The following is a 27,400-nucleotide window of genomic DNA, read 5'->3' as shown; positions in this document are numbered from 1 at the left end:
TCGAGAGCATCCTGACTGGTTACATCACTGCCTGGTATGGCAAATGCTCGGCATCTGACCTTAAGGTGCTACAGATGGTAGTGCATCACTGGTACATCCAGGACCTATATACTAGGCGGTGTCAGAGGAAGGCCCAACAAATTGTCAATGACTCCAGTCACCCAAGTCATAGACTGTTCTTTCTGCTAATGCACGGCAAGCGGTACCGGAGCACCAAGTCTAGGACCAAAAGGCTCCTTAACAGCTTCTACCCCGAAGCCATTAGACTGCTGAAAAATTCAACAAATGGCCACCCTTTTGTTTTTACACTGCTGCTACACTCTGTTAATTATCTATGCATAGTCCCTTTACAAATTACCTCGACTAACCTGTACCCCCACACATTGACTCGGTACCAGTACCCCCTGTATATAGACTCATTATTGTTATGTTCTTGTGTTACTTTATTTAGTAAATATTTTCTTAACTCCATTTCTTGAACTGCATTGTTGGTTAAGGGCTTGTAAGTAAGCATTTCACAGTAAGGGTTACACCTGTTGTTTTTGGCGCATGTGACAAATAAAATTTGATTTGAACAAAACAATGGACTTCAACAAAGACCAACAAAGGACTTCAACAAAGACCCACAAAAGGACTTCAACAAAGACCCAGAATGAACTTCAACACATAATGAGTAGCTAAGACCAGAAAGGACAACCTTCCACCTCCCAAAGACCCCCAGTATAACTTTTCCAAATGGACTGGCACATCTTGTGTGATGCGAGGGCACCACCTGGAGGAGATGTTGAATGTGTGCACTAACTGAGGTTTACCCATGTCAATATTTACAACTGATAATTGATGAGGTCAGCTTCAAACTATTACAAAATTGTTAGAAATAGGTTTAAAGTATAAAAAAGTTCCTATTCACAATAAAACAATATTCCACTAGACTTTTCAACATCAGTTTTGGACCTATAATAATATTTTATTCATTTTGTATTTTTAATCCCAGCCCCCGTCCCCGCAGGTGGCCTTATGCCTTTTGGTAGGCCGTCATTGTAACTAAGAATTTGTTAACTGACTTGCCTAATTAAATAAAGGTTAAATAAATTAAAAATAACCCCCCCCCAAAAAAAAAAAATGTTTGAGGTGTCAGGTGAAAAGCAGCTAGAGAACATTTAAAACATGAGCCTAGTCCCAGCTCTGTTTGCTTTTCCAACTCCTGTGGTCAATGTCAAACCCCTATATGAGTTGGCAAGACGGCACAAACAGATCTGGGACTAGGCTACAGCAACATAGGAGTGCAGAGATAACACAATTCAGTCGCCATCACAAAAGGTAGTAGGACATCATACAGCAAAGATAATTTTTAATGGTCCCAAATATTTCTGAACAACTAAGTATACACTTATGTAAAAGAAAACAAAAAAAAGAGAAGATATGACAAAATTGATCACATCTACAATTCCACTCAATCTTTAATCAAGACGGGATTACAAATTCTTTTTCCCAAAAAATCTGCAGTTTCAAAGGGCAAAAAAGGGTCAAACTAGCTCAACCTACTGAGGTCTTTAAAAACCTGTTCAAGTGCGACTGAAAATGTCCTGAACATGTAAAGGCTGGGTTGTTTACAAAAACAGGAGAGAGGGAGAGAGAGAGAGCGAGAGAGAGAGGGAGAGAGAGAAAAAGAGAGTAAAAAGACAAAGTAAGAAACCGCCGTCTTTTTTCTAATCAAGAGGAAAAACCTCCCTCTGAGTGACGACAATGACATCATCAAAACGAAAAACAGACAGCATTTTCGCCGCGCCGGTGTCTGCCGTCTCCCGTCTGGTCCTAGAAACTAACTTCTTTTAAAAAACAACGTAAAAACAACAAGAAAACGGAGAGAGAAAAGGGGAGGAAATGTAGCGGAGGAGACAGAAAAAAAAAGGAGCTGGGTGAAGGAGGAGTCAGCGTAGGGGGTGAGTGGTGGTTCTGCGTCCGGATTGGCCGGCCCCATTTTGGAGGTCGTTGCGATGTCCTTCCCTGAGTGGGGGGTTGGGGTGGGGCAGTGAGTCATGGTCTGAGCCAGCAAGCTCTTTGGGGTTTTAGTTTGTATGTGAGTGTGTGTGTGGATAAATGTGTCTATTTTTCCGGTATTTTAGCTTTGTTGAATTATAAATCGTCAGTCCGCCCCTTTTATCTGACCGTAATATCGGAGATAGTCATTTCTCCACGCCTTCCTCTCTCGTCCATTCGTTCGCTGCGTTCGCTCCTAGCTCCGCGGCCTCCCGATTGGCACTTGTATATTGGGATTAGTCCGAGGAGACGCATTTCCATTCATAGTCCGCTCCTCAACAAGAGCCCCCATTAAAAAAACCAAGGGGGTGAAGTCATTCATGGTTTTAACAGTTTTTGTTAGTTTCTGTGCCTATCGTGGGATCGGTGGGAAATAGTCTGGCGCTCGGAGCGAGAGAGAACAACAACATTAACGTTTTTTTTATTTTATTATTATTATTATTATTTTTAGGAGCTCAGCTTGGACTTCTTGGACAGGGGAGGAGTCTCCTCTTTACTCTCGCCGCTCACGTCCTCTTCGTCTTCCTCGTCGTCGTCGGGGTAGTCCACCAGCCCCACCAGACCTCCCTGAGAGAGAGAGAAAGCGAGAGAAGGGGGTGAGAAAGCGAGAGAAGGGGGTGAGAAAGCGAGAGAAGGGGGTGAGAAAGCGAGAGATGGGGGTGAGAAAGCGAGAGATGGAGAGAGAAGGCGAGAGATGGAGAGAGAAGGCGAGAGATGGAGAGAGAAGGCGAGAGATGGAGAGAGAAGGCGAGAGATGGAGAGAGAAAGCGAGAGATGGAGAGAGAAGGCGAGAGATGGAGAGAGAAGGCGAGAGATGGAGAGAGATGGAGAGAGAAGGCGAGAGATGGAGAGAGAAGGCGAGAGATGGAGAGAGAAGGCGAGAGATGGAGAGAGAAGGCGAGAGATGGAGAGAGAAGGCGAGAGATGGAGAGAGAAGGCGAGAGATGGAGAGAGAAGGCGAGAGATGGAGAGAGAAGGCGAGAGATGGAGAGAGAAGGCGAGAGATGGAGAGAGAAGGCGAGAGATGGAGAGAGAAGGCGAGAGATGGAGAGAGAAGGCGAGAGATGGAGAGAGAAGGCGAGAGAAGGAGAGAGAAAGCGAGAGAAGGAGAGAGAAAGCGAGAGAAGGAGAGAGAAAGCGAGAGAAGGAGAGAGAAAGCGAGAGAAGGAGAGAGAAAGCGAGAGAAGGAGAGAGAAAGCGAGAGAAGGAGAGAGAAAGCGAGAGAAGGAGAGAGAAGGCGAGAGAAGGAGAGAGACGGCGAGAGAAAGCGAGAGACGGCGAGAGAAAGCGAGAGACGGAGAGAGACGGCGAGAGAAAGCGAGAGACGGCGAGAGAAAGCGAGAGACGGAGAGAGAAAGCGAGAGACGGAGAGAGAAAGCGAGAGACGGAGAGAGAAAGCGAGAGACGGAGAGAGAAAGCGAGAGACGGAGAGAGAAAGCGAGAGACGGCGAGAGTTGGAGAGAGAAGGCGAGAGATGGCGAGAGATGAAGAGAGATGGCGAGAGATGGCGAGAGAAAGCGAGAGATGGAGAGAGATGGCGAGAGATGGGGCGAGTTGGAGAGAGAAAGCGAGAGATGGAGAGAGAAAGCGAGAGATGGCGAGAGAAAGCGAGAGATGGCGAGAGAAAGCGAGAGATAGCGAGAGATGGCGAGAGATGGCGAGAGAAAGCGAGAGAAGGCGAGAGATGGCGAGAGAAAGCGAGAGATAGCGAGAGATGGCGAGAGATGGCGAGAGAAGGCGAGAGAAGGCGAGAGAAAGCGAGAGATGGCGAGAGAAGGCGAGAGAAAGCGAGAGAAGGCGAGAGATGGAGAGAGAAAGCGAGAGATGGAGAGAGAAAGCGAGAGATGGAGAGAGAAAGCGAGAGATGGAGAGAGAAAGCGAGAGATGGAGAGAGAAAGCGAGAGTTGGAGAGAGAAAGCGAGAGTTGGAGAGAGAAAGCGAGAGTTGGAGAGAGAAAGCGAGAGTTGGAGAGAGAAAGCGAGAGTTGGAGAGAGAAAGCGAGAGTTGGAGAGAGAAAGCGAGAGTTGGAGAGAGAAAGCGAGAGTTGGAGAGAGAAAGCGAGAGTTGGAGAGAGAAAGCGAGAGTTGGAGAGAGAAAGCGAGAGTTGGAGAGAGAAAGCGAGAGTTGGAGAGAGAAAGCGAGAGTTGGAGAGAGAAAGCGAGAGTTGGAGAGAGAAAGCGAGAGTTGGAGAGAGAAAGCGAGAGTTGGAGAGAGAAAGCGAGAGTTGGAGAGAGAAAGCAAGAGTTGGAGAGAGAAAGCGAGAGTTGGAGAGAGAAAGCGAGAGTTGGAGAGAGAAAGCGAGAGTTGGAGAGAGAAAATTCATCTATTCAGATCTGATCCTCTGATTTGAAGGAAAACTAAATAACTCCACTAAAGTCTTTACCTACAAACTCTACCAAACACAAGGCCCGTGGGCCACATCAGAACCACAAGCTACTTTCTTGGGGCCCAGACTGATATCTGATTCCCATCCAGAGAACTTATTCCCTATTGGACCAATTACGTGTATTACTATCGCATAATACAGGCCACATATCTTTGGAGTAACCATTTTGTGGACCACCTAAAAAACAATCTACATAAAGGACACAACAACTCCAACCACTAACATAGAATGCTAGCAAATATGTTAATGTGCCCCCAACACCACACAAATAATATTTTGCACAATGTGGACATTGCTCAAAATGGCCACCTATAAGAGCAGCAAGATGGGTGTTTGAGACTCCGGCATCAGACTGTGCAAAGCTAGCATACACTGCACCTGTTAATTTGAGATAAATTGACTACTGGTAAAAGTCAGCGGTTGTTGGTAGTGGCTCTGTAAACAAACCCAAAGAGTGGATTGCAGTCTGTCCTTCTCCAGACTGCGTTCAAGGTAAGGAAACAAATGTCAATTTTCTACTATGGGTAAACTATCCCTGTCTTCTGTAAGACCTAAACTACTAAAACACCCCCCAGCCCCCAAACAAATCACCCCATTACTAGACACAGAACGAAGACAACTGATAAACTGGCAGGGTTACCTGGACTTGTCCAATAAGACATTTTCATTTTACATCAGGAAACATTTAAAATGTTTTCTGTTCTTATGTGCCTTAATGAACACAACTCAGGTCCCCTTGGGTTAGGTACTACTACCCACCTTTGTGGTGACTGCTGTCGGGGGCGAGCCCTTGGCCCCTGACCCTGGCGATCCTGGGGAGCCTGGCGAGCCTGGCGAGCCGGGGTGCAAAGAGGCGGAGGGAGGCGGGCTGGACAGGCTGGTCTTGGTAGTGGAGCCGGAGAAGGACAGCTTGAAGCTGGGGCTTTGGCGGCCCGACAGACTACTGGACTTGCCCAGGACTTCCTTTTCGTCTGAGTCTTTCACTGTGGGGTGGAGAGACCGAGATAGACAGTTGTAGGCAGTCAGTTTGACCATTTTTAAAGACAAAACTTACTAACTTCTCAGTACATAGAGTATGTCAGCTACTTTCAAATGCATGAGCTGCGCTTAAATTTAGTTAACGCAGAGTAACAGAACCAATTGAATAATCCCAAAAGTACAAATTCCAAGTTAATCCACATGTGAAATACAGTTTTTGGTACACAACTGGCCTGGGTCAAACACATGTTTTGCCAGGAATTCATGCATTCTTTCCCTGCAACTTACGTTTCTTCCTCTCCATGAACTTGCTGATGGGGTCCATGAGGTCTTCGTTCTCGCCGGCGCCGCCGCTAGTCTTGGTGGTCTTGTTGTCTGAGGGGGGCACCACCGCCTCGCCGTCCTCCAGCTCGTCCTCGTCCGCGTTGAACCACATCTCCTCGTCGTCATCCAACGTCCGCGCGTCCCGGCGGAACCTGTGGTTCCTCAGGATCGACCTCATGCTGTGTGAGGGGAGGTGACCAACGGTTAAACCTGACCATGACTGTAGAGTTTATTTACAGATACATAATGAATAGCAATCAATAAAGAACCGGCAGATTCGAAACTGTAATTATTTTTTATTAACTAACACCCTGTAGCTAACGGTAGTCATTCCCAAACAACCACTCACTCACCCTGTAGCTAACGGTAGTCATTCCCAAACAACCACTCACTCACCCTGTAGGTAACGTCAGTCATTCCCAAACAACCACTCACTCACCCTGTAGGTAACGGTAGTCATTCCCAAACAACCACTCACTCACCCTGTAGCTAACGGTAGTCATTCCCAAACAACCACTCACTCACCCTGTAGCTAACGGTAGTCATTCCCAAACAACCACTCACTCACCCTGTAGCTAACGTCAGTCATTCCCAAACAACCACTCACTCACCCTGTAGCTAACGGTAGTCATTCCCAAACAACCACTCACTCACCCTGTAGCTAACGTCAGTCATTCCCAAACAACCACTCACTCACCCTGTAGCTAACGTCAGTCATTCCCAAACAACCACTCACTCACCCTGTAGCTAACGGTAGTCATTCCCAAACAACCACTCACTCACCCTGTAGCTAACGGTAGTCATTCCCAAACAACCACTCACTCACCCTGTAGCTAACGGTAGTCATTCCCAAACAACCACAGCTAGAATGAACACCACCAACTCCAAACATCACTAGCAGAATTTTGATTCCACCGTCCTTCCATCCATCCATCCATTCAATCATTCATCCACCCACCCACCTTCCATCCCTCTCCCACCACCCTCCCTCCCTCTCCCACCACCCTCCCTCCATCTTACAGTAGTCTTTATTATCCCAGAGGGGGGAATCCTTTTGCACCACATAGTAAAAACAATTGAAACATGACAAACATATACAAAAACAATATTTCCTGTCCAGTTTGGGGTTGTCAATATATTACCTGTCCAGTTTGGGGTTGTCAATATATTACCTGTCCAGTTTGGGGTTGTCAATATATTACCTGTCCAGTTTGGGGTTGTCAATATATTACCTGTCCAGTTTGGGGTTGTCAATATATTACCTGTCCAGTTTGGGGTTGTCAATATATTACCTGTCCAGTTTGGGGTTGTCAATATATTACCTGTTCAGTTTGGGGTTGTCAATATATTACCTGTCCAGTTTGGGGTTGTCAATATATTACCTGTCCAGTTTGGGGTTGTCAATATATTACCTGTCCAGTTTGGGGTTGTCAATATATTACCTGTCCAGTTTGGGGTTGTCAATATATTACCTGTCCAGGTTGGGGTTGTCAATATATTACCTGTCCAGTTTGGGGTTGTCAATATATTACCTGTTCAGGTTGGGGTTGTCAATATATTACCTGTCCAGGTTGGGGTTGTCAATATATTACCTGTCCAGTTTGTCAATATATTACCTGTCCAGTTTGTCAATATATTACCTGTCCAGGTTGGGGTTGTCAATATATTACCTGTCCAGGTTGGGGTTGTCAATATATTACCTGTCCAGGTTGGGGTTGTCAATATATTACCTGTCCAGTTTGGGGTTGTCAATATATTACCTGTCCAGTTTGGGGTTGTCAATATATTACCTGTCCAGTTTGGGGTTGTCAATATATTACCTGTCCAGTTTGGGGTTGTCAATATATTACCTGTTCAGTTTGGGGTTGTCAATATATTACCTGTCCAGTTTGGGGTTGTCAAAATATTACCTGTCCAGTTTGGGGTTGTCAATATATTACCTGTCCAGTTTGGGGTTGTCAATATATTACCTGTCCAGTTTGGGGTTGTCAATATATTACCTGTCCAGTTTGGGGTTGTCAATATAGGTTGGGGTTGTCAATATATTACCTGTCCAGTTTGGGGTTGTCAATATATTACCTGTTCAGTTTGGGATTGTCAATATATTACCTGTCCAGGTTGGGGTTGTCAATATATTACCTGTCCAGTTTGGGGTTGTCCTGCCTCTCCCTCTGCTGTTCGTAGCGCAGCTTCAGTCCTTTAAAGGTCTGCACATAGTTCACGTCCTCCAGAGCCTTCCAGTAGTTCTCCACTATGTGGGCCGTCAGGGACTTCACATCCTCCTGGGGGGAACGGGAGAGTATAAAGGGAGAAAGAGAGAGAGGGAGGAAGGCAGGGAGGGATGGGAAGAGGGAGAACGTACCAGTCTTGTTTAATACAATGTCCTGTGTCATGTATATATACGCACATTAGTATGTGGACTCTAATGAAATTTGTGGATTCGGCTATTTCCAGCCACACCTGTTGCTGACTGGTGTATAAAAATCAAGCACACAGCCATGAAATCTCCATAGACAAACATTGGCAGTAGAATGGCCTTACTGACTTTCAACGTGGCACCGTCATAGGATGCCACCTTTCCAACAACTCACAGTTCATCAAATTTCTGCCCTGCAAGAGCTGTGGCGGTCAACTGGAAGTGCTGTTATTATGAAGTGGAAATGTCTAGGAGCAACAACGGCTCAGCCGTGAAGTGGTAGGCCACACAAGCTCACAGAACGGGACCAACGCGTGCTGAACGCGCAGCGCGTAGAAATTGTCTGTCCTCAGTCGCAACACTCACTACTGAGTTCCAAACTGCCTCTGGAAGCAGCAACAGCACAAGAACTGTTCGTCTGGAGCTTCATTAAATAGGTTTTCTTGGCCGAGCAACCGCACACAAGCATAAGATCACCATGTGCAATGCCAAGCGTTGGGGCTGGAGTGGTGTACAGCTCAAACAACATTGGGCTCTGGAGCAGTGGAAACGCGTCCTCTGGAGTGATGAATCAAGCTTCACCATCTGGCAGTCCGATGGACAAATCTAGGTTTGGCGGGTGCCAGCAAAATCCCACACCATCACACCTCCTCCTCCATGCTTCAGGGTGAGAACTACACATGCGGAGAACACCCGTTCACCTACTCTGCGTCTCACAAGACACGGCAGTTGAAACCAAAAATCTCAAATTTGGACTCATCAGACCAAAGGACAGATTTTCACCGGTCTAATGTCCATTGCTCGTGTTTCTTGGACAAGCAAGTTTCTTGTTCTTATTGGTGTCCTTTAGTAATGGTTTCTTTGCAGCAATTCGAGCATGAAGGCCTGATTCACGCAGTGTCCTCTGAACAGTTGATGTTGAAATGTGTCTGTTAGTTGAACTCTGTGAAGCATTCATTCAGACTGCAATCTGAAGTGCAGTTAACTTTAATGAACGTATCCTCTGCAGCAGAGGTAACTCTGGTTCTTCCTTTCCTGTGGCAGTCCTCATGAGAGCCATTTTCATCATTGATGGTTTTTGCGACCACTTGAAGAAACTTTCAAAGTTGTTGAAATTTTCTGGATTGACTGACCTTCATGTCTTAAAGTGATGATGGACTGTCATTTCTCTATACTTATTTGAGCTGTTATTGCCATAATATGGACTTGGCCTTTTACCAAATAGGGCTATCTTCTGTATACCACCCCTACCTTGTCACAACGGATTGGCTCAAATGCATTAAGAAGGAAAGAAATTCCACAAATTAACAAGGCAGACCTGTTAATTGAAATGCATTCCAGGGGACTACCTCATGAAGCTGGTTGAGAGAATGCCAAGAGTGTGCAAATACATGATTCCATGTGTGTTATTTCGTTTTGATGTCTTCACAATTAATCTACAATGTAGAAAATAGTTTAAAAATATAAATAAATAAATAAAACCTGGAATGATTAAGTGTTCTAAATTTTGACTGGTACTGTATATAGATAACATTTTGTGCACAAATCTGTTTACATCCCTGTTGGTGAGCATTTCTCCTTTGCCAAGATAACCCATCCACCTGGCATATTAAGAAGATGATTAAACAGTATGATCATTAAACAGGTGCGCCTTGTGCTGGAGAAAATGAAAGGCCACTAAAATGTGAGGTTGTCACACAACACAATGCCACAGATGTCAAGGAATGTCCACTAGAGCTGTTGTCAGAGAATTGAATGTTAATTTCTCTATCATAAGCCACCTGACCACGTGTAACCACACCAGCCCAAGACCACACCCAGCTTCTTCACCTGCGGTATCGTCTGAGACCAGCCACCTGGATAGCCGAGGAAGTGAGTTTGCACAAACTGTCAGAAACTCCCTCTGGGAAGCTCATCTGCATGCTCGTCATCCTCACCAGGGTCTGAGTGCCCCACGGTGGCAGTGGGGTTTCGTTTTGGACTGGCATAAGCTACAGACAATGAATTGCAATTTTATCAATGGCAATTGCATTTTATCGATGGCAATTTGAATGCACAGAGATACCGTGACAAAATCCTGGGGCCCATTGTCGTGCCATTCATCCACCTCCATCGCCACATGTTTCAGCATGATAATACACGGCCCCATGTCGCAAGAAACTGTACACAATTCCTGGATGCTGAAAATGTCCCAGTTCTTCCATGGCCTGCATACTCACCAGACATGTCACCCATTCAGCATGTTTGGGATGCTCTGGATCGACGTGTACGACAACGTTTTTCCAGTTCCCGCCAATATCCAGTAACTTCACATATCCATTGAAGAGTAGGACAACATTCCACAGGCCACAATCAATAGCCTGATCAACTCTTTGCGAAAGGAGATGGTGGTCACACCAGATACTGACTGTTTTTCTGATCCACACACCTACTTTTCTTTTTTTTAAAGTATCTGTGATCAACAGGTGCATATCTGTAGTCATGTGAAATCCAAAAATAAAGGGCCTAATTACTTTATTTCAGTGTATATATTTGAAAATTACAATAAAAAGTTCAATCACAAAAAGATGAGACATCGGAAGCGGAAAAATACTCACCACGCGGACATACTCAAACATCTCTATGATGGCTGAGTTCATGAGGTTGTAGCGTGCGCCGTTGTTGAGGAAGGCCTTGACCACGGGCTCAAACAGGAAGTTCCTTATGATGTAGCGGTTGTAAAACTCGTCCTTCAGACCAATGATCCGCCGCATGAAGCGCAGCGCGCCTGGAAGAGAGAGGGTGGAGGAGGAGAGAGAGGGTGGTGGAGGAGGAGAGAGAGGGTGGTGGAGGAGGAGAGAGAGGGTGGTGGAGGAGGAGAGAGAGGGTGGTGGAGGAGGAGAGAGAGGGTGGTGGAGGAGGAGAGAGAGGGTGGTGGAGGAGGAGAGAGAGGGTGGTGGAGGAGGAGAGAGAGGGTGGTGGAGGAGGAGAGAGAGGGTGGTGGAGGAGGAGAGAGAGGGTGGTGGAGGAGGAGAGAGAGGGTGGTGGAGGAGGAGAGAGAGGGTGGTGGAGGAGGAGAGAGAGGGTGGTAGAGGAGGAGAGAGAGGGTGGTAGAGGAGGAGAGAGAGGGTGGTAGAGGAGGAGAGAGAGGGTGGTAGAGGAGGAGAGAGAGGGTGGTAGAGGAGGAGAGAGAGGGTGGTAGAGGAGGAGAGAGAGGGTGGTGGAGGAGGAGAGAGAGGGTGGTGGAGGAGGAGAGAGAGGGTGGTGGAGGAGGAGAGAGAGGGTGGTGGAGGAGGAGAGAGAGGGTGGTGGAGGAGGAGAGAGAGGGTGGTAGAGGAGGAGAGAGAGGGTGGTAGAGGAGGAGAGAGAGGGTGGTAGAGGAGGAGAGAGAGGGTGGTAGAGGAGGAGAGAGAGGGTGGTAGAGGAGGAGAGAGAGGGTGGTAGAGGAGGAGAGAGAGGGTGGTGGAGGTGAGAGATAGAGGGTGGAGGAGAGAGAGAGGGTGGAGGAGAGAGGGTGTAGGATGAGAGGAAGTGTCAGCACTGTGTGACAATATAGCTTCCGTCCCTGTCTGTCCAAAGCAGAGTTAGACCGAGAGACTCCGCACAACACCTGCCACCCAAATCCAGCCGTGCTAGCTGACAGGCCAAGAGACTAGTCTATCATGTTGACTTTTATGTCTAAGGGAAGGTGACGTCAATTGCACGATGGCCGTTACTACTATCGCTAGATACAAACTAGCTAGTGATTTCACATCAGCTACAGTGCATTTGGAAAGTATTCAGACCCCTTCCCATTCTCAACATGTTGTTACATTACAGCCTTATTCTAAAAAGGATTCAATTAAATTGTGCAAACCCACAGTTTCCTCAGCTATCCGGGTGGCTGGTCTCAGACGATACCGCAGGTGAAGCCGGAAAGTTTATTTAATCCATTTTAGAATAAGGCTGTAATGTAAGAAATGTGGAAAAAGGAAAGGGGTCTGAATACTTTCCACATGCACTGTATCACTCAGGGGGAAGGGATCTGATATAGGCTGAAGCATGGGCTTGGTCCACCTGTATTTACCCCATTGGACAACATCCTGATTCATCTTATTATTATTATTATTATTCACTCAAAAAAAGGTTGATTATTTTGGTTTCTATTACAAAGTAGGGCTATGTCATTGCCGGTTGTAACCGCATTTGTAAAACGATGCCACTCTAGCAATTGAAGGAGTAGAGAAATAAACGTGGCGACAATGGAAAACTGGGATCACCCTCTTTATTAACAAAGGCCAAAACGGCTTTCAAAATACATTTACAAAAACTGCTTTCGAAAGTGTTTTCCTGTGATTGCATTAAGAATTGCTGTGCATTGACTTTTTACATTTACATTTAAGTCATTCATGTCAGAATACATGTTTCCCTCCCTATCCCTAGGTAAACTGTTCTTCTATGGGGCTGTCTGATTTAGTTTTAATAACAGCATTAGATGGCAGAAATAGTAGCATTGGACAGTTCCATCCTGAGAGAATGACTTAGCCGGCAGCTATCGTAGGCTACACGCCGCTGCCACAGTGATGTGCATTATAGACCTGTTAATTCCCTTCATCTGAACATCGGAGTGTCCGCAAACAATCGTGCATGTCAGTTCAGTGCACACAGTGTAAGAGAAAGTAAAATATTTGAGATATACATTTATTTGGGAATATATTTCGTAGAACAGACATGGGTATGTATTAGTCCAAACTGATCTGATAAGAAAAAAATAATCTAGAATCCATGAGGGAAACCCGTCGTACTAAAAGTTACAGGCTGACTACACCGCGTGCGCGAATGTTGCAAAATGTTATTCAATTATTGCACCCACTGCTCGCGCGCGCCAACAAGCGTCTGCATTGCCACGGGCTGAAATAGAAGTCAGTTCTATTTCTGACGCAGATTCCCGCTGCAAGTCCTGTCTCTCCCATCTCCTCATTGGTTTATAGAAGCAGGTACCCACATGCCATCTCCTCATTGGTTTATAGAAGCAGGTACCCACATGCCATCTCCTCAATGGTTATACCCACGTGGGTGACTGAAAGACGAACGAGGTCAGTGGCGGTAATGCACCTAATTAATGAAAGTGGCCAATCGCAATATAAAGTCAAGAGAAGAAAAAGCCTAGGAGAGAGATGTATACTAGAAACGATTCGGTTGACCGTTTTATGTGTGGATTAATTGGCAGAGTATAGGACCTTGTGCATTTCAGGTAAAATAACAACTCAATGTCTATATCCCAGGACAAATTAGCCAGCAACAGCAAGCTAGCTAAAAAGGACAAATTAGCTAGCAAGTGCAAGCTTGGTGTGTGGTGACACTTTTTTTGTTGCACTGAAACATGCAAAGAAAATCCCTGCTAGGGGGAAATGCAGGTTTTAACTAATTAAACAACAAAGAATATATTCTACATGATCAGTCTCTGTGTGCAAAATAAAAAGTGGTTAATGTGAACTTAACTCACAGCTAAAACATGTAAAGAAAGCAATCTAATGTTATTTGTTACCTAGACTTTACCGCAAATTAGAAAAAACAATACAGTAATATTGCAGTTAGCCATGACGGCCTTTACAATAGAATGCTTGTTACCATGACGGCCTTTATAATAGAACGCTTGTTACCATGACAGCCTTTATAATAGAATGCTTGTTACCATGACAGCCTTTACAATAGAATGCTTGTTACCATGACGGCCTTTATAATAGAATGCTCGTTACCATGACAGCCTTTATAATAAAATGCTTGTTACCATGACAGCCTTAATAATAGAATGCTTGTTACCATGACAGCCTTTATAATAGAATGCTTGTTACCATGACAGCCTTTATAATAGAATGCTTGTTACCATGACAGCCTTTATAATAGAATGCTTGTTACCATGACAGCCTTTATAATAGAATGCTTGTTACCATGACAGCCTTTATAATAGAATGCTTGTTACCATGACAGCCTTTATAATAGAACGTTTGTCACCACACACACATAAATATTGCGTGGGGAAAAAACATCTTCAAGTAGAAATAGAATGAAACAAACAGGCATTCTATTGTTGCTCTATTATAGTGGACACTATAGTAGACATTGATCAAGTGCACAAGGCTATATGTGTGCAAAAATAACATTCACTGAGTTAAAAAAATGATAATCTCCCCTCATTCACACGTGTTACTGTCAAGTTCAACACAACAAAAGCAATATCTTTGGGCTACACATTACTACATTGTAGACTTTCTGCCTGTGGACATCTGTTCTACAATGTGCCAGCAAAAGTGAGAAAGTTAGAAAGATGTGGTGTTCCTTTCACCTCTATGGTGGCATCCAGCTTAAGCCAGGCCCAGCTCCAGCTACACTTTAACCCTCAATCCACTTGTTGAACAAGCAACACCTCATTTTCACCTAATTCTCTCCTTCTGAAAATTAACCACATACTTTAGAGGGAAAACATTAGTTAACAGATCGTGGTTAGTTCGTTAGCTAGTAGCTAGTGAACATTTCCAGGGTCCAGTAAGCACTAACGTGTTATAACTTGAGGAATGGCAAGGAGTCATCCAAAGCCCCCCCCTCCCTCCCAAACTTTTCTCATCGGATCTACACGAATCACGTAGGTCACCTATTTTGCATTCAAAATATATATATATAGGGGACTCACAGAGGGCCAGGAAGGCGTGCTGCGAGGCGGTGAGCACCAGGACCCGGCGTAAGACGTCCTTGTTGATGATGTAGTTCTTGATGTGGTAGGTGTGGTGCTCCACGCAGAACGTCAGCAGTTCCAGGATCAGAGCCAGCAGCTGAGACGTCTGGAAGTCATCTGGGGGAGAGAGGTGGTTACTGTGTTTGGGGGGGGTTCATAACTATCATAAAGCACTCACACATACAGTACACTGGCTCATATGGTGAGTGTGTGTGTGTTGTGTGTAAGATTGGTGTTCATTCACTCACACATACAGTAACTCATCTCAGGTGAGCGTGCCTGTATGTATAACTTTCAGTGAATGTGTCCGTCCTCATGATAATCAGAGAACTCACACATTTACAGTGGGCCATGGACAGGTCAAAAATAATGTCATCTTGGCACGCACGCGCACACACACACACGCACAGGGGATTGATGACTCTTGGCTCTCTCTAATTCTCTCCTCTCTTTCTTTCTCTCTCTCGGAGGACCATACGTCAGGACTACCGGGCATGATGACTCCTTGCTGTCCCCAGTCCACCTGGCCTTTCTGCTGTTCCAGTTTCAACTGTTCTGCCTGCGGTTATGGAACCCCTACCTGTCCCAGACCTGCTGTTTTCAACTCTTAATGATCGGCTATGAAAAGCCAACTGACATTTATTCCTGATTATTATTTGACCATGCTTGTCATTTATGAACATTTTTAACATCTTGGCCATGTTCTGTTATAATCTCCACCCGGCACAGCCAGAAGAGGACTGGCCACCCCTCATAGCCTGGTTCCTCTCTAGGTTTTGGCCTTTCTAGGGAGTTTTTCCTAGCCACCGTGCTTCTACACCTGCATTGCTTGCTGTTTGGGGTTTTAGGCTGGGTTTCTGTACAGCACTTCGAGATATTAGCTGCTGTACGAAGGGCTATATAAAATAAACTTGATTTGATTTGACTCACCTTTGCTGAGTTTGTCGTCTGTGGTGTTGGCCAGTAGAGGAGCAGAGAGGATGTGCATGCAGTGCTTGTAGAAGAAGCTGAGGAACTCAGTCTTCTCCGTTTTCTGCAGGAGGACCAGAGACAAACTGTGAGTTACAAACACTCCCAAGCAAATAAAAGCTTCAACAAAACACAGGAGACCTACACCAGGGGTTAGACGAGAGAGAGGCCTCGTCTCCGGACGAGAGGAGAGGGGTGTGAGAAGGAGCTAGACTTTCGTTGGCGAGGACCAGCATGTTCCCGGGTGAGGGTTGTTAGCTCAGGGTGAGAGGTGAAAGGAAGGGTGAGAAGTGAGAGGAAGGGTGAGAGGTGAAAGGAAGGGTGAGAGGTGTAAGGAAGGGTGAGAGGTGTAAGGAAGGGTGAGAGGAAGGGTGAGAGGTTAAGAGGTAAGAAGCGAGAAGCTCTACTCACGTTGGCGGTAGCCAGCATGTTCTCAGGGTCCACCAGGGTGCGCAGCAGGCCCATCAGCTGCACGGCGCCACCCAGCTCGGGGTCCGTGTCACAGATCATGTGCTCGATGATCAGGTTGATCAGCAGAATGTCCTGGGAGAGACACGGTGGGAGATACAAGAGAGACTTTAGACAGACACCATTAGCACTGCTCCCCTAGGGACAGATCTGGGATCAGCTTTCCCTCCCCCAAACCTAACCAGTAGTGGGGGAAATGCAAAAATGACCCAAGATCAGCATCTAGAGGCAATATTACCACTAGCACTCATGCTACCTTTAAAAACACATAGGCGACTCAAAGAAGGTCAGACCGGATGACGTGAAAATTTGTGGACTACCCTACGTTGCTTGGCCGTTTGCCTGGCTGGCTGATTTGAAGAACATGCTAGCTTAGCTACATCCAAAATTCCAAACTGAACAAATATGGCACTTTGAACATCCAAACTTCCTAGCTACACTGTAGGTGATGTTGCTAAACATATCCTGATAGACATTGAAATGAGCCTAGTTATTGTTTTAGTTGGTCTTCACGACTAGTCTTATGCTAACAGAAGGCAAAAGGTTCAATGTTTTAGGCATCATTGTCTCATTGCAAACAATGACATCAGGTTTCGTCCTGGCATGATGAGTCGCCTATGTGAACGCAGCATCATGCACAATGGTGGCGTTCCAGGTCATTTTTATTGCAGTCAAGCTGTGCAGATTACCAAAGGATTCAAGATCAAAGCCTGGAAAGGTGTGTAACGTCTCAGGAATCTTTTTGATGGGACATAAGCCTAGAAATATTCTGAAATGCACAGCAGTGCGACAGCAAAAAGAACAACCTGGAACGTCACCCCTCACAATGTTCAAACCAGTGGTTGGAACCGGTTCAGGGAACAGAACCGAAAACCGGAAAATAACGACATTGAGGAACGGAAACAGAACCGAAAGTGATCTCTAGTATTCCGGAACAGGCCGTTTTTTTGGTTGTTTCATATGTCCCATTTCGATAGTCCATAACTCTTGAGGTTAGCATCTCGAATGTCCTACTAATGGGAATGCAGGGGTGTATTCATTAGACAAACACCGTAGCAAATCCAGTTCCAAACATTTTGCAACGGAAGGTGTTTAAACCAAATGGAAAGCATTTGTTGCAATGAAAACGAGAGTTTCTATTGGACAAATGCAGGTACTGTTGAAGTTGGAAGTTTACATACACCTTAGCCAAATACATTTAAACTCAGTTTTTCACAATTCCTGACATTTAATCCTAGTAACAATTCCCTGTTTTAGGTCAGTTAGGATCACCACTTTATTTTAAGAATGTGAAATGTCAGTATAATAGTAGAGAGAATGATTCATTTCAGCTTTAATTTCTTTCATCACATTCCCAGTGGGTCAGAAGTTTACATACACTTAATTAGTATTTGGTAGCATTGCCTTTAAATTGTTACATTTGGGTCAAATGTTTAAGGTAGCCTTCCAAAAGCTTCCCACAATAAGTTGGGCGAATTTTGGCCCATTCCTCCTGACAGAGCTGGTGTAACTGAGTCAGGTTTGTAGGCCTCCTTGCTCGCACACGCTTTTTCAGTTCTGCCCACAAATTTTGGGATTGAGGTCAGGGCTTTGTGATGGCCACTAAAATACCTTGACTTTGTTATCCTTAAGTCATTTTGCCACAACTTTGGAAGTATGCTTGGGGTTATTGTCCATTTGGAAAACCCATTTGCGACCAAGCTTTAACTTCCTGACTGAGGTCTTGAGATGTTGCTTCAATATATCCACATAAATTTTCCTCCCTCATGATGCCATCTATTTTGTGAAGTGCACCAGTCCCTCCTGCAGCAAAGCACCGCCACAACATGATGCTGCCACCCCGTGCTTCACGGTTAGGATGGTGTTCTTCGGCTTGCAAGCCTCCCCGTTTTTCCTCCAAACATAACGATGGTCATTATAGCCAAACAGTTCTATTTTTCTTTCATCAGACCAGAACTGTTTCTCCAAAAAGTACAATCCTTGTCCCCATGTGCAGCTGCAAACCGTAGTCTGGCTTTTTTATGGCTGTTTTGGAGCAGTGCCTTCTTCCTTGCCGAGCGGCTTTTCAGGTTTTACCTTTACTCGTTTTACTGTGGAAACAGGTACTTTTGTACCCGTTTCCTCCAGCATCTTCAGAAGGTCCTTTGCTGTTGTTCTGGGATTGATTTGCACTTTTCGCACCAAAATACATTCATCTCTAGGAGACAGAACGCTTCTCCTTCCTGATCGGTATGACGGCTGCGTGGTCCCATGGTGTTTATACTTGCGTACTATTGTTTGTACAGATGAACGTGGTACCTTCAGGCGTTTGGAAATTGCTCCCAAGGATGAACCAGACTTGTGGAGATCTACAATTTGTTTTCTGAGGTCTTGGCTGATTTCTTTTGACTTTCCCATGATGTCAAGCAAAGAGGCACTGAGTTTGAAGGTAGGCCTTGAAATAGATCCACAGGTACACCTCCAATTGACTCAAATGATGTCAATTAACCTATCAGAACCTTCTAAAGCCATGACATCATTTGTCTGTCAACAATTGTTGGAAAAATTACTTGTGTCATGCACAAAGTCGATGTCCTAACCGACTTGCCAAAACTATAGTTTGTTAACAAGAAATTTGCAGAGTAGTTGAAAAACAAGTTTTAATGACTCCAACCTAAGTGTATGTAAAATTCCAACCTCAACTGTACGTCCCTCCCCGCTTAATTGTGTTTGCTTATGTTTGGTTCATATTAAAACACATCCCTGGTATAGGTGAGAGCTGTACTCACGTCGTCGTTCTGCTGGGACTCCTGCATGACAAACTCTCGTACCATAGAGGGGTTGTACTCCACCAGATAGGAGAAGATATCAGTGGCCGCGCCACGCACCTGCACATCATCCATCCCCTGATGGCGCGCACACACACACACACACACACACACAAACACACGACATCAGTCACAGAACACAATGGAATAGAATATTACGGAGTAGAACAGATTAGACTAGAATAACACCACAAGTAGTTAGTCAAGGAAAAAAAACATCTGAATTTGTTAGTAATTGTTAAAGGCTGATGACACCTTAGTACGCTGGTCAAAAAAGATCAGTCAAATGCTTGAGCGGTATTTGATTTAGTTTGCCTGGTCAAATGGAACGCTTCCAAAAGTTATTTGACCATTTCTGACCCTGACGCCTTAATCAACTGATGTTGATTGATTGATTTTATTCCAGTGTCATACACCTATTGGTGGTCAGCTCACATGGGATTATAAGTAACACTATTAATTCTTTATGTGCACAAAACTAAAATTACACGATCGCTAAAAACTGCACAATTTAAACACTTCACCAATCCCCTCATCCCCAAACACGTGTAAATACAGTACTATAAATTGGGCCTTCCTGTATTATACGGATGTTAAAATGTTTATTCTGTTCTGAGACATTTACTTTATGTTCCTATTATTATTTATTATTGTTGTTGCATTGTCCAGAAGGAACCTGCAAGTAAGCATTTCATTGGACGGTGTATGCCATACATACAACTAATAAAACGTTAAAATTACACACAGACCATAATCATGGCAAGAACAGCTGCCATTTTGTCACATTTGACAAACAATACATTTCTCCTTCTCCCCAAGACTATGAAAATAAAAATCCTCAAACACATTCAAGTATTTGTCGTGTATGACCCAGGTCTGGAGTGCTGTGTGGGCTCTCACCAGTACCACCTCTAGTGCAGGGAGAATACCCATGTTCGACAGTGTCTTGAAGAAGGCTTCTCTGTTTTGAGGTTGTAACGTTTGGGAGAAGGCGCAGAACTCCTTTAGGAAGTTTACCTGTGGGGAAGAGAACTTCATGTTTGCCAATGACTACTATACAATGTGTGAGAAAGGTGGTAATAATTGTCCATTTTGTCCAAATAAACCCTTGTGCTTGATTCACATTACAAGGCCAAGCCCCACCGGCCTGGTAATGCGACCTAGTGGGAGTCCGGCATTAGTTGCGTCTGTGCTGATGTCAGTTGGCGTACCAGTTCGTATCGCTTGTCGTCGTCGGTGGCCTCGTCTGTGAGCTGTGCAAAGAGGTCTGTCAGGAACTTCTCATCGTCCTGACCGTGAAGGAAAGAAAAACAAGAGAACAAAGGATGAGGAGGATGATAACGGCATAAAGTTGTACACGGACACAGATCTGTCCGTTTTTGAGTTTGACTCCCAAATGGCTATGGTTGGAGAGGGTTTAAACTGATCATAGATATGTGCCTATGAAGGTAATTTGTATCTGAAGCTATCATGGTCAATAGGTCTGCTGATGTTTAGCTGTCCCAACATGCCGTGTTTACCCTGGGGTTGTTTCAGTAGGCACGAAACAAGAGAACATCTTTCCAAAAAGAGGAAGTACTACCCATCCTTGTCCAATAAGAACACTCATTTTAACTTTTAGTTGAAAAACATTTGAGCTTAACAACCCTGACTCACTGTAAGAGGAAGTTGAAAACCGTTTCCTAGATAAAGGACCTTTATGAGAAGTCCTAATTAGTGATGGGGGGGGAAATGATTGTTACATAGCGGCATATTTATTTACTTATATTGCAAAAAAAAAAAAAAAACATTAATCCCGGTATTCTTTTTGTGCTAGTGGGCAGTACCTGTGACAAAACTCTGTTTCCTTCTATAGCACCTTCTCCTCTTTTTAAAATGGTGAGTCAACATGTTTTCAGCACTTATTTCCATGACTGATCAAAACCTAGTTTTGGAATGGCTCTCGTTTATCCCACCGCAGCAGACATATAGTGAGCAATATGTTTGGAACATTTAAAATAGCAGAATCGAAATACATTTAGAATTGTAATATACCGAACAAAAATATTTAAAAACGCAACATGCAAAAATGTCAAAGATTTTTACTGAGTTACAGTTCATATAAGGAAATCGGTCAATTGAAATAAACTCATTAGACCCTAATCTATGGATTTTTTACGACTGGGAATACAGATATGCATATGTCGGTCACAGAAGGAAAACCAGTCAGTATCTGGTGTGACCACCATGTGCCTCAAGCAGTTTGACATCTCCTTTGCACAGAGCTAATCAGGCTGTTGATTGTGGCCTGAGGAATGTTGTCCCACTCCTCTTAAATGGTTGTGCGAAGTTGCTGGATATTGGCGGGAACTGGAATGCGCTGTCATTCACGCCGGTCCTGAACATCCCAGACATGCTCAATGGGTCACATGTCTGGTGAGCACGCAGGACATGGAAGAACTGGGATAATTACAACCTTGAAGAATTTTGTTCAGATCCTTGCGACATGAGGCTGTGCATTATCATGCTGAAACATGAGGTGATGGCGGCGGATGAATGACATGACTATGGGCCTCATCACGGCATCTCTGTGCATTCAAATTACCATCGATAAAAAGTAATAGTGTTTGATGTCCGTAGCTTATGCCTGCCCACACCATACCCCCACCATGTGGCACTCTGTTCACATCAGCAAACCACTCGCCCACACGACACCATACACGTGGTCTGCGGTAGTGAGGCCGGATGGACATACTGCCAAATTCTCTAAAATGACGTTGGAGGTGGCTTACGGTAGAGAAATGAATTCAATTCTCTGGCAAAAGATCTGGTGGACATTCCTACAGTCAGTATGCCAATTGCAAACTCCTTCAAAACATCTGTGGCATTGAGCTATGACAAAACTTTAGAGTGGCCTTTTATTTTCCCCAGCACAAGGTGCACCTGTGTAATGATCATGCTGTTTAATCAGCTTCTTGATATGCCACACCTGTCAGGCTCACTAGTGTATGGACAATATCTGGGATCTTTTATTTCAACTCATAAAACATGGGTCCAACACTTTACATATTGCGTTTATATTTTGTTCAGTATACATATTGCATCAGCACCTAAGTAATTCCTAGTCACAACATTTTTACCATAGTTAGCCTAGTTTCAGAGTCAGCAAATTAACTTTTCTTATTGGACAAGCCCAACTAGTCCCTGGCTGCTTCAGTCTGCTTTCTTCCCTTTGGTGCCTGATTAACACAGCCCATGTCTGTCCGTTTCCCCCCAAACAGCATAACTTGTTTACAAAACACTCTGCCGTTTCCACGGAGACTACCGTACACAAACAAGGTGTGGAGTTGACAGTGCAAAAACCATAAGGTCACTTGACCATAAAAGTAGCCAATCATTGACCATGGGTACAGCACATACAAGACAAACTAAAAAGCACACGCTTCCTTTATAGTGAGAACACACAGCATATATAGACTTTATCTGGTGCCTCTGTACTGATACAAAGGCTGACCATTTATTTTAGTTCCAAGAGGTTTGGTTAGGGCCAGGAGAATAAACCCAGCCAGAGAAATCTCTGGGCTCTAGGTATGGTTCATATAGCCTGGGTACCAGTCTCTTTACTAGCTAATCCACTTCCTGTACTCCATGTCATGTGCCAAAGAGACTGGCCTTTCTGCCATCTTCAAATACGAACACTATCAATAATGAGCTTGAGGAGATCACCCTCACAGTTATCATCCAATCACAACGATTATGCAAATATTGGAACTACCACTTTTTCTCTTCATAGAACATGTTGGTATCTGGTTGCTAAGCAACAGTTTGTTTGTCCAGATGAAACCAGTCTGTCAAAAGTTTCTAGCTCACATCTAAATGCATAACGCAATTCAAATCACAAATTGCCTTAAAATACAACAACTTGCCTAGCTAACAGCTAAATGTTTATTTTTGACTTTGTTATAAATTATAATTCTATTTCAGGCTCCACATGTCATCATGGTAAATATTCAATGTTATTTCCAACAACCAATGAGCAACTCCGCTGTAAACCCAGCACATATTGAATGTTGAGATTGCCGAAAGGCCCGTTTATTTGCCAATGACAAGGAGTGGAACGTAAGCGACTGGTACTCAGACTGGGGTTTATATGGCTATCATAAGAAAAACTCTACGTAAATAAAAACCAAAACACAGAAATCGCTGACATTTCACCATTACGGCACGCTCCCTGCTCCCCATGTGTACACCTGCATGTGTGTGTGTAGCACCTTACTCTGGCCTATGATGTCCTGACTGTGGCCACTTAATTCAAATCAAAATCAAATCATATTTGTTACATCCTTGGTAAACAGGTGCAGACTAACAGTGAAACGCTTACTTGCGGGACAACAATGCAGAGATAAAATGTTACTAATTATAGAAAGAAAGTAACGAGGAAAAAATACAAAACATGTTTGTGTTCACTGTGCATGCTGGTGCCCTCCCCGTGTCCCCACAGACTCACCTGCAGCATACCCACGATCTCCACCTTGTTGAAGAAGATGAACGAGTGCAACGTGGAGAGCATGTTCTCCTCGAACACCGACGGCGTGGGCAGCACCATGTCCTGGATGTACTGCACCCGGTACGTCTGGTGGATCTTGGCGCGCAACTCGGGGTCGCCGATGGGGATCACCTCCTTGAAGCGGGCAGTCTTGGTGAGGAAGTCACGGTGGCGCCGCGGCGCAGCCCCCAGCACCGGGTCGTGCTCCAGGCAGCCAATCACGTCCATGATGCACTCCTCTGAGAACATGACCTCGAACAGGGCCGTGCGGTTCAGCAGGAAAATGCCCTTGACGATCTCGTAGAGGTGGTGGAGGCCGTCGGCGTTCTCCAGGTCCTCGCACTGGCGGAAGAGCTCCAGGAGCTTGCGGATGTAGCCCTCGTTCTCCACAGCCAGGGCCAGTTTCTCACGACGTAAGGGCGAGGGGAGGGAGGAGGCCACAAGTTCTGCGAGCTCCTCGAGGCGGCCCAGCTCGCAGGGTGGGAGCTCGAGCCCCGGGGAGGACATGTCGTCGAAGCGCTCCTCCTCCGACTCGTCCACCAGCTCTTGGGTGATGTCCACCGACGGGTCCTTGCCCTGGACCTGGTAGAGATGGGACGGAGACACGGGAGTCAAAAATCACATGAACAAACCAATGAGTTATAACAGTACAACATTAGCGACAGAACAGAGAGAAACACGAGTCAAAACACAACGCATGAAGGCATTAGTTATACATGAACATGCATGCTCTAACCTTTCAACCATACTTAGAAATGTAGAAAAATAAATTCTCTCACATTAAGTGAGTGCTAAACATATAATTATACTTCATTATTAAGGGATTTTTGGCTTCTAGCCTCAAGACAATAGAGTTGAGTATGTTCCACCTTCATCTTATGCGCACACGCACACACACACACACAGAGAGAAGAAAAGTGGGATTACCTGACAGATTTTCTCCCAGATCTCATCGCAGCCGGCCTTCTCCTGGAAGCTGAGGGCCAGGTCATAGTTCTCAGCCTCCGACCATACTATCAACGTGTCCTGATGGAAAGAGACAAAACAGCACTATTACTATCATAAATACACTGTTAGAATAAGACAGGAAACATTACGCTAACATTCAAGAGTCTTCATCTAGCAAGTGACTGACCTGTTGTTTCTGGTAGGCTGTGTTTGGGTTTATCTTCGATTCCAGCAGTAGGGAACCTGGGGATGTGAAGAAACACAAAGTGAGTTAGCGGTAACACCAAAACTAACATGCAGCTTTGCACAAAGATTTCCACAGCTGAAGTGGACGCAGCTCGCTGCTGCAAAAGGACGGCAGGGGGCTAAATCGGGAGTTGTGTATCTCAGCCCCTCTTTGGGTGGCTGTGGGGACAGTGTGATTATGTAACTGTAAGGCAATAACATACTGTTTAGATGCATTTACAACAGGGGCCTGGCTGAGATGGGGCATGATATTCCATGATCACTTCTAGCTATGTATTTGTATCTTTTAGTGCACATAGTATGAAGATTCAGGGTCGGTGACTTGTATAGGACTCAAGGGCTCAATGGACCACCCACTAATTAGATATCGAGGCTCCTCTTTTGACGGTCTTCATAATAGTACACAAAAACGAGTCTACGTAGTTTGTTTACAGATAGCTAGCTAGGTGTTATCAACAACATCGTGACATGATCAGAACAAAGAGTATAGAAATCAATCAATGGTTGTGAGAATTAGTGAGAGTATAACAATACTTTTACCTGACTCACCATCGCTCTCCGCTCGCACCAGCAGAGACATGCCTTTCAGCCGCTCTACATAGCCCGAGGAGACGTGTCCGGTGCCGCGGTCGTCCCATTGTCTGTCCTCGTTGAGCGTATAAACTTTGACTCGGCGGCGGGTGTCCGTCATCTTGGCAGGTGGTCGTGACCGCTTTCCCCAGCCGACTTCTGTTTACCTTGCGCCGCAACGCGCCAACTCTACCGACTGCCTAGTATGGTGGTTGTGAGGATCAACTACTGTAGATCCACTTATTCAGAAGATTTCAAAAACTAGATTAACTAGCTAGTTATCACAGTTCGCTATGTGTAGCTTGCTACAGATGCTAGCTGGCAACCACAAAACTTGTCTCGCGCAAAAGCCTACGACGCGTCCGTTCGCGCTATCTAGCAGATCAGTTAGCTCGCTAGCTACCTACACATTCTCCTTCAGAAACTAGCTACACAAACAGTACAACCATAGACCAAATAATACGTATATAAACTAGGTTCGAATGGGAAACATTCAGTGTAATATTATGGCTATGTTAGAGGACTTCAGCTATAGTACACTGAGATAATTGCTGTATGCTAGCTAGCTAGCTATCTACCGGAGCTAACTAGCTAGCACGTTAGCTAGCTAGTCGGCTAACTGCCTTGCTACATTCAACATCTTATGAAAACAGTACATTATTATACATCGACAAATACCATACACCGGTTACATTATTGCCCGTTTACGAACCGCAAACAGTGTCGTTAAATGTAGCCCGACGTTTCCGATCAGCTATACGGCTTTCTATAATACGTTAGCTGCTAGCTAGCTATTTCTTTCCCAAGTGTTCCGCCATGTTCTGGCTCCGGGCCGCGGAGAAATCCGTCTTTCTCACTGGGTGTCCTTGCATTTCAAAATGAGGAAGACCATCAAGCTGTAATCGTATAACTCCCCCCAATGTTATGTTTCACATACTAACATTATTTGTCATTCATTTCCATCATATTGCTTATCTAGATAATTGTTAACTACAGCTTCTGTGACCATTCAGCCATCTTGGGTCCCTTCAGAAAGTCAGTACGGGGTTTCCAGCACAGCAACAACAGGGCAGCACAATAGTATCCAGCTGCAGCCCCACAGTAGCCTGTCACTAAAACCAATACTATCTCCATCTACAGGCCGTGGTTAATCCCTAGTACATACATGTGAACTTTTTCTTTCCTCCTTTGCTAACTTTAAGGAAAGGGAGATAGAGAAGGAGGGGAGGAAAGAGTGGTAGGGATGGAAAGGAATCTAGGAAAGGAGGTAAGGGAGTTAGGAAAGGAAGCTAGGAAAGAGCAAAAGATAGGGAGTTAGAAAATGGAGTGAGGAAAGCGAGAAAGGAATCTAGGAAAGAAAATTAGTAAAGGAAAGGAAGCTAGGAAAGAAAGCTAGGTAAAGAAAGGAGATAAAGAAATAGAGAAAGGGGAATAGAAGTAGTAGGAAGGAATGAGAAGTAGGGAAGGAAAGGAAGGTTTTTTTACACTGTTGCTACTCGCTGTTCATTATCTATGCATATTTGCTTTACCCCTACCTACATGTACATATTACCTCAATTACCTCAACTAACCTGTACCCCCGCACATTGACTCAGTACCTCTATATAGTCTCGTTATTGTTATTTTATTGTGTTACTTTTTTTTTTACATTAGTTTATTTAGTAAATATTTTCTCAACTCTACTTTCTTAAAACTGCATTGTTGGTTAAAGGCTTGTAAGTAAACATTTCACAGAAAGGTTTACACCTGTTGTATTCAGCGCATGTGACAAATAAAATTTGATTTGATTTGATTTGGAAAAGAAAGGGAGCTAGGAAATGAGGTTGGAAAGGGAGCGAGGAAAGGAGAAAAGGAATCTAAGAAAGAAAATGAGGAGTTCACATGTATGTGGTAGGAATTAACCATGTCCAGTAGGTGGCACATTTTCTCATAGAAAATTGATGCAACAATTTCCTGCTATGATGCGATCACATTTAATTGTCTTGTATCTGTAAAAACAGCTGGACATAATGTCACATCTAAAAAACATTTT

At 44.6% G+C, this 27,400-nt stretch overlaps 1 protein-coding gene across 3 annotated transcripts; it reads right to left on the bottom strand.

The window, feature by feature from the left end:
• Positions 1 to 1,336: 1,336 nt before the first annotated feature.
• On the bottom strand, positions 1,337 to 26,266 carry LOC139556018 (serine/threonine-protein phosphatase 4 regulatory subunit 3). Of its 3 annotated transcripts, none has more exons than XM_071369478.1 (15): positions 25,339 to 26,266; positions 24,740 to 24,795; positions 24,532 to 24,630; positions 23,566 to 24,186; positions 20,291 to 20,368; positions 19,980 to 20,096; positions 19,041 to 19,157; positions 16,216 to 16,347; positions 15,766 to 15,868; positions 14,794 to 14,952; positions 10,742 to 10,911; positions 7,868 to 8,010; positions 5,693 to 5,907; positions 5,186 to 5,409; positions 1,337 to 2,607 (listed from the first exon to the last, which is right to left on the bottom strand). In XM_071369478.1, the coding sequence occupies exons 1-15, from the start codon at positions 25,487 to 25,489 to the stop codon at positions 2,488 to 2,490; spliced, it is 2,505 nt and encodes an 834-aa protein (XP_071225579.1). In that variant the 5' UTR covers positions 25,490 to 26,266; the 3' UTR covers positions 1,337 to 2,487. The 3 variants fall into 3 exon arrangements, with proteins under 3 accessions (XP_071225579.1, XP_071225580.1, XP_071225581.1); XM_071369479.1 differs by having other exon boundaries at positions 7,868 to 8,007; positions 25,339 to 25,639; XM_071369480.1 differs by having other exon boundaries at positions 25,348 to 25,639.
• Positions 26,267 to 27,400: the final 1,134 nt, after the last annotated feature.

The sequence above is a fragment of the Salvelinus alpinus genome, chromosome 27, assembly GCF_045679555.1.
Source record: "Salvelinus alpinus chromosome 27, SLU_Salpinus.1, whole genome shotgun sequence".
NCBI lineage: Eukaryota > Metazoa > Chordata > Actinopteri > Salmoniformes > Salmonidae > Salvelinus > Salvelinus alpinus.
This window is presented reverse-complemented; position numbering and strand designations above follow the sequence as displayed.

Bases quoted from the DNA above. Each gene is read 5' to 3' on its own strand.
- LOC139556018 (XM_071369478.1), bottom strand. From the start codon at position 25,489: ATGACGGACACCCGCCGCCGAGTCAAAGTTTATACGCTCAACGAGGAC. The intron at 16,348-19,040 runs GTGAGTACAGCT...TGTCTCTCCCAG, and splicing joins AGTCCCAGCAGAACGACGAC to GACATTCTGCTGATCAACCT. The intron at 10,912-14,793 runs GTGAGTCCCCTA...TCTCTCTTCCAG, and splicing joins GCACGCCTTCCTGGCCCTCT to GCGCGCTGCGCTTCATGCGG.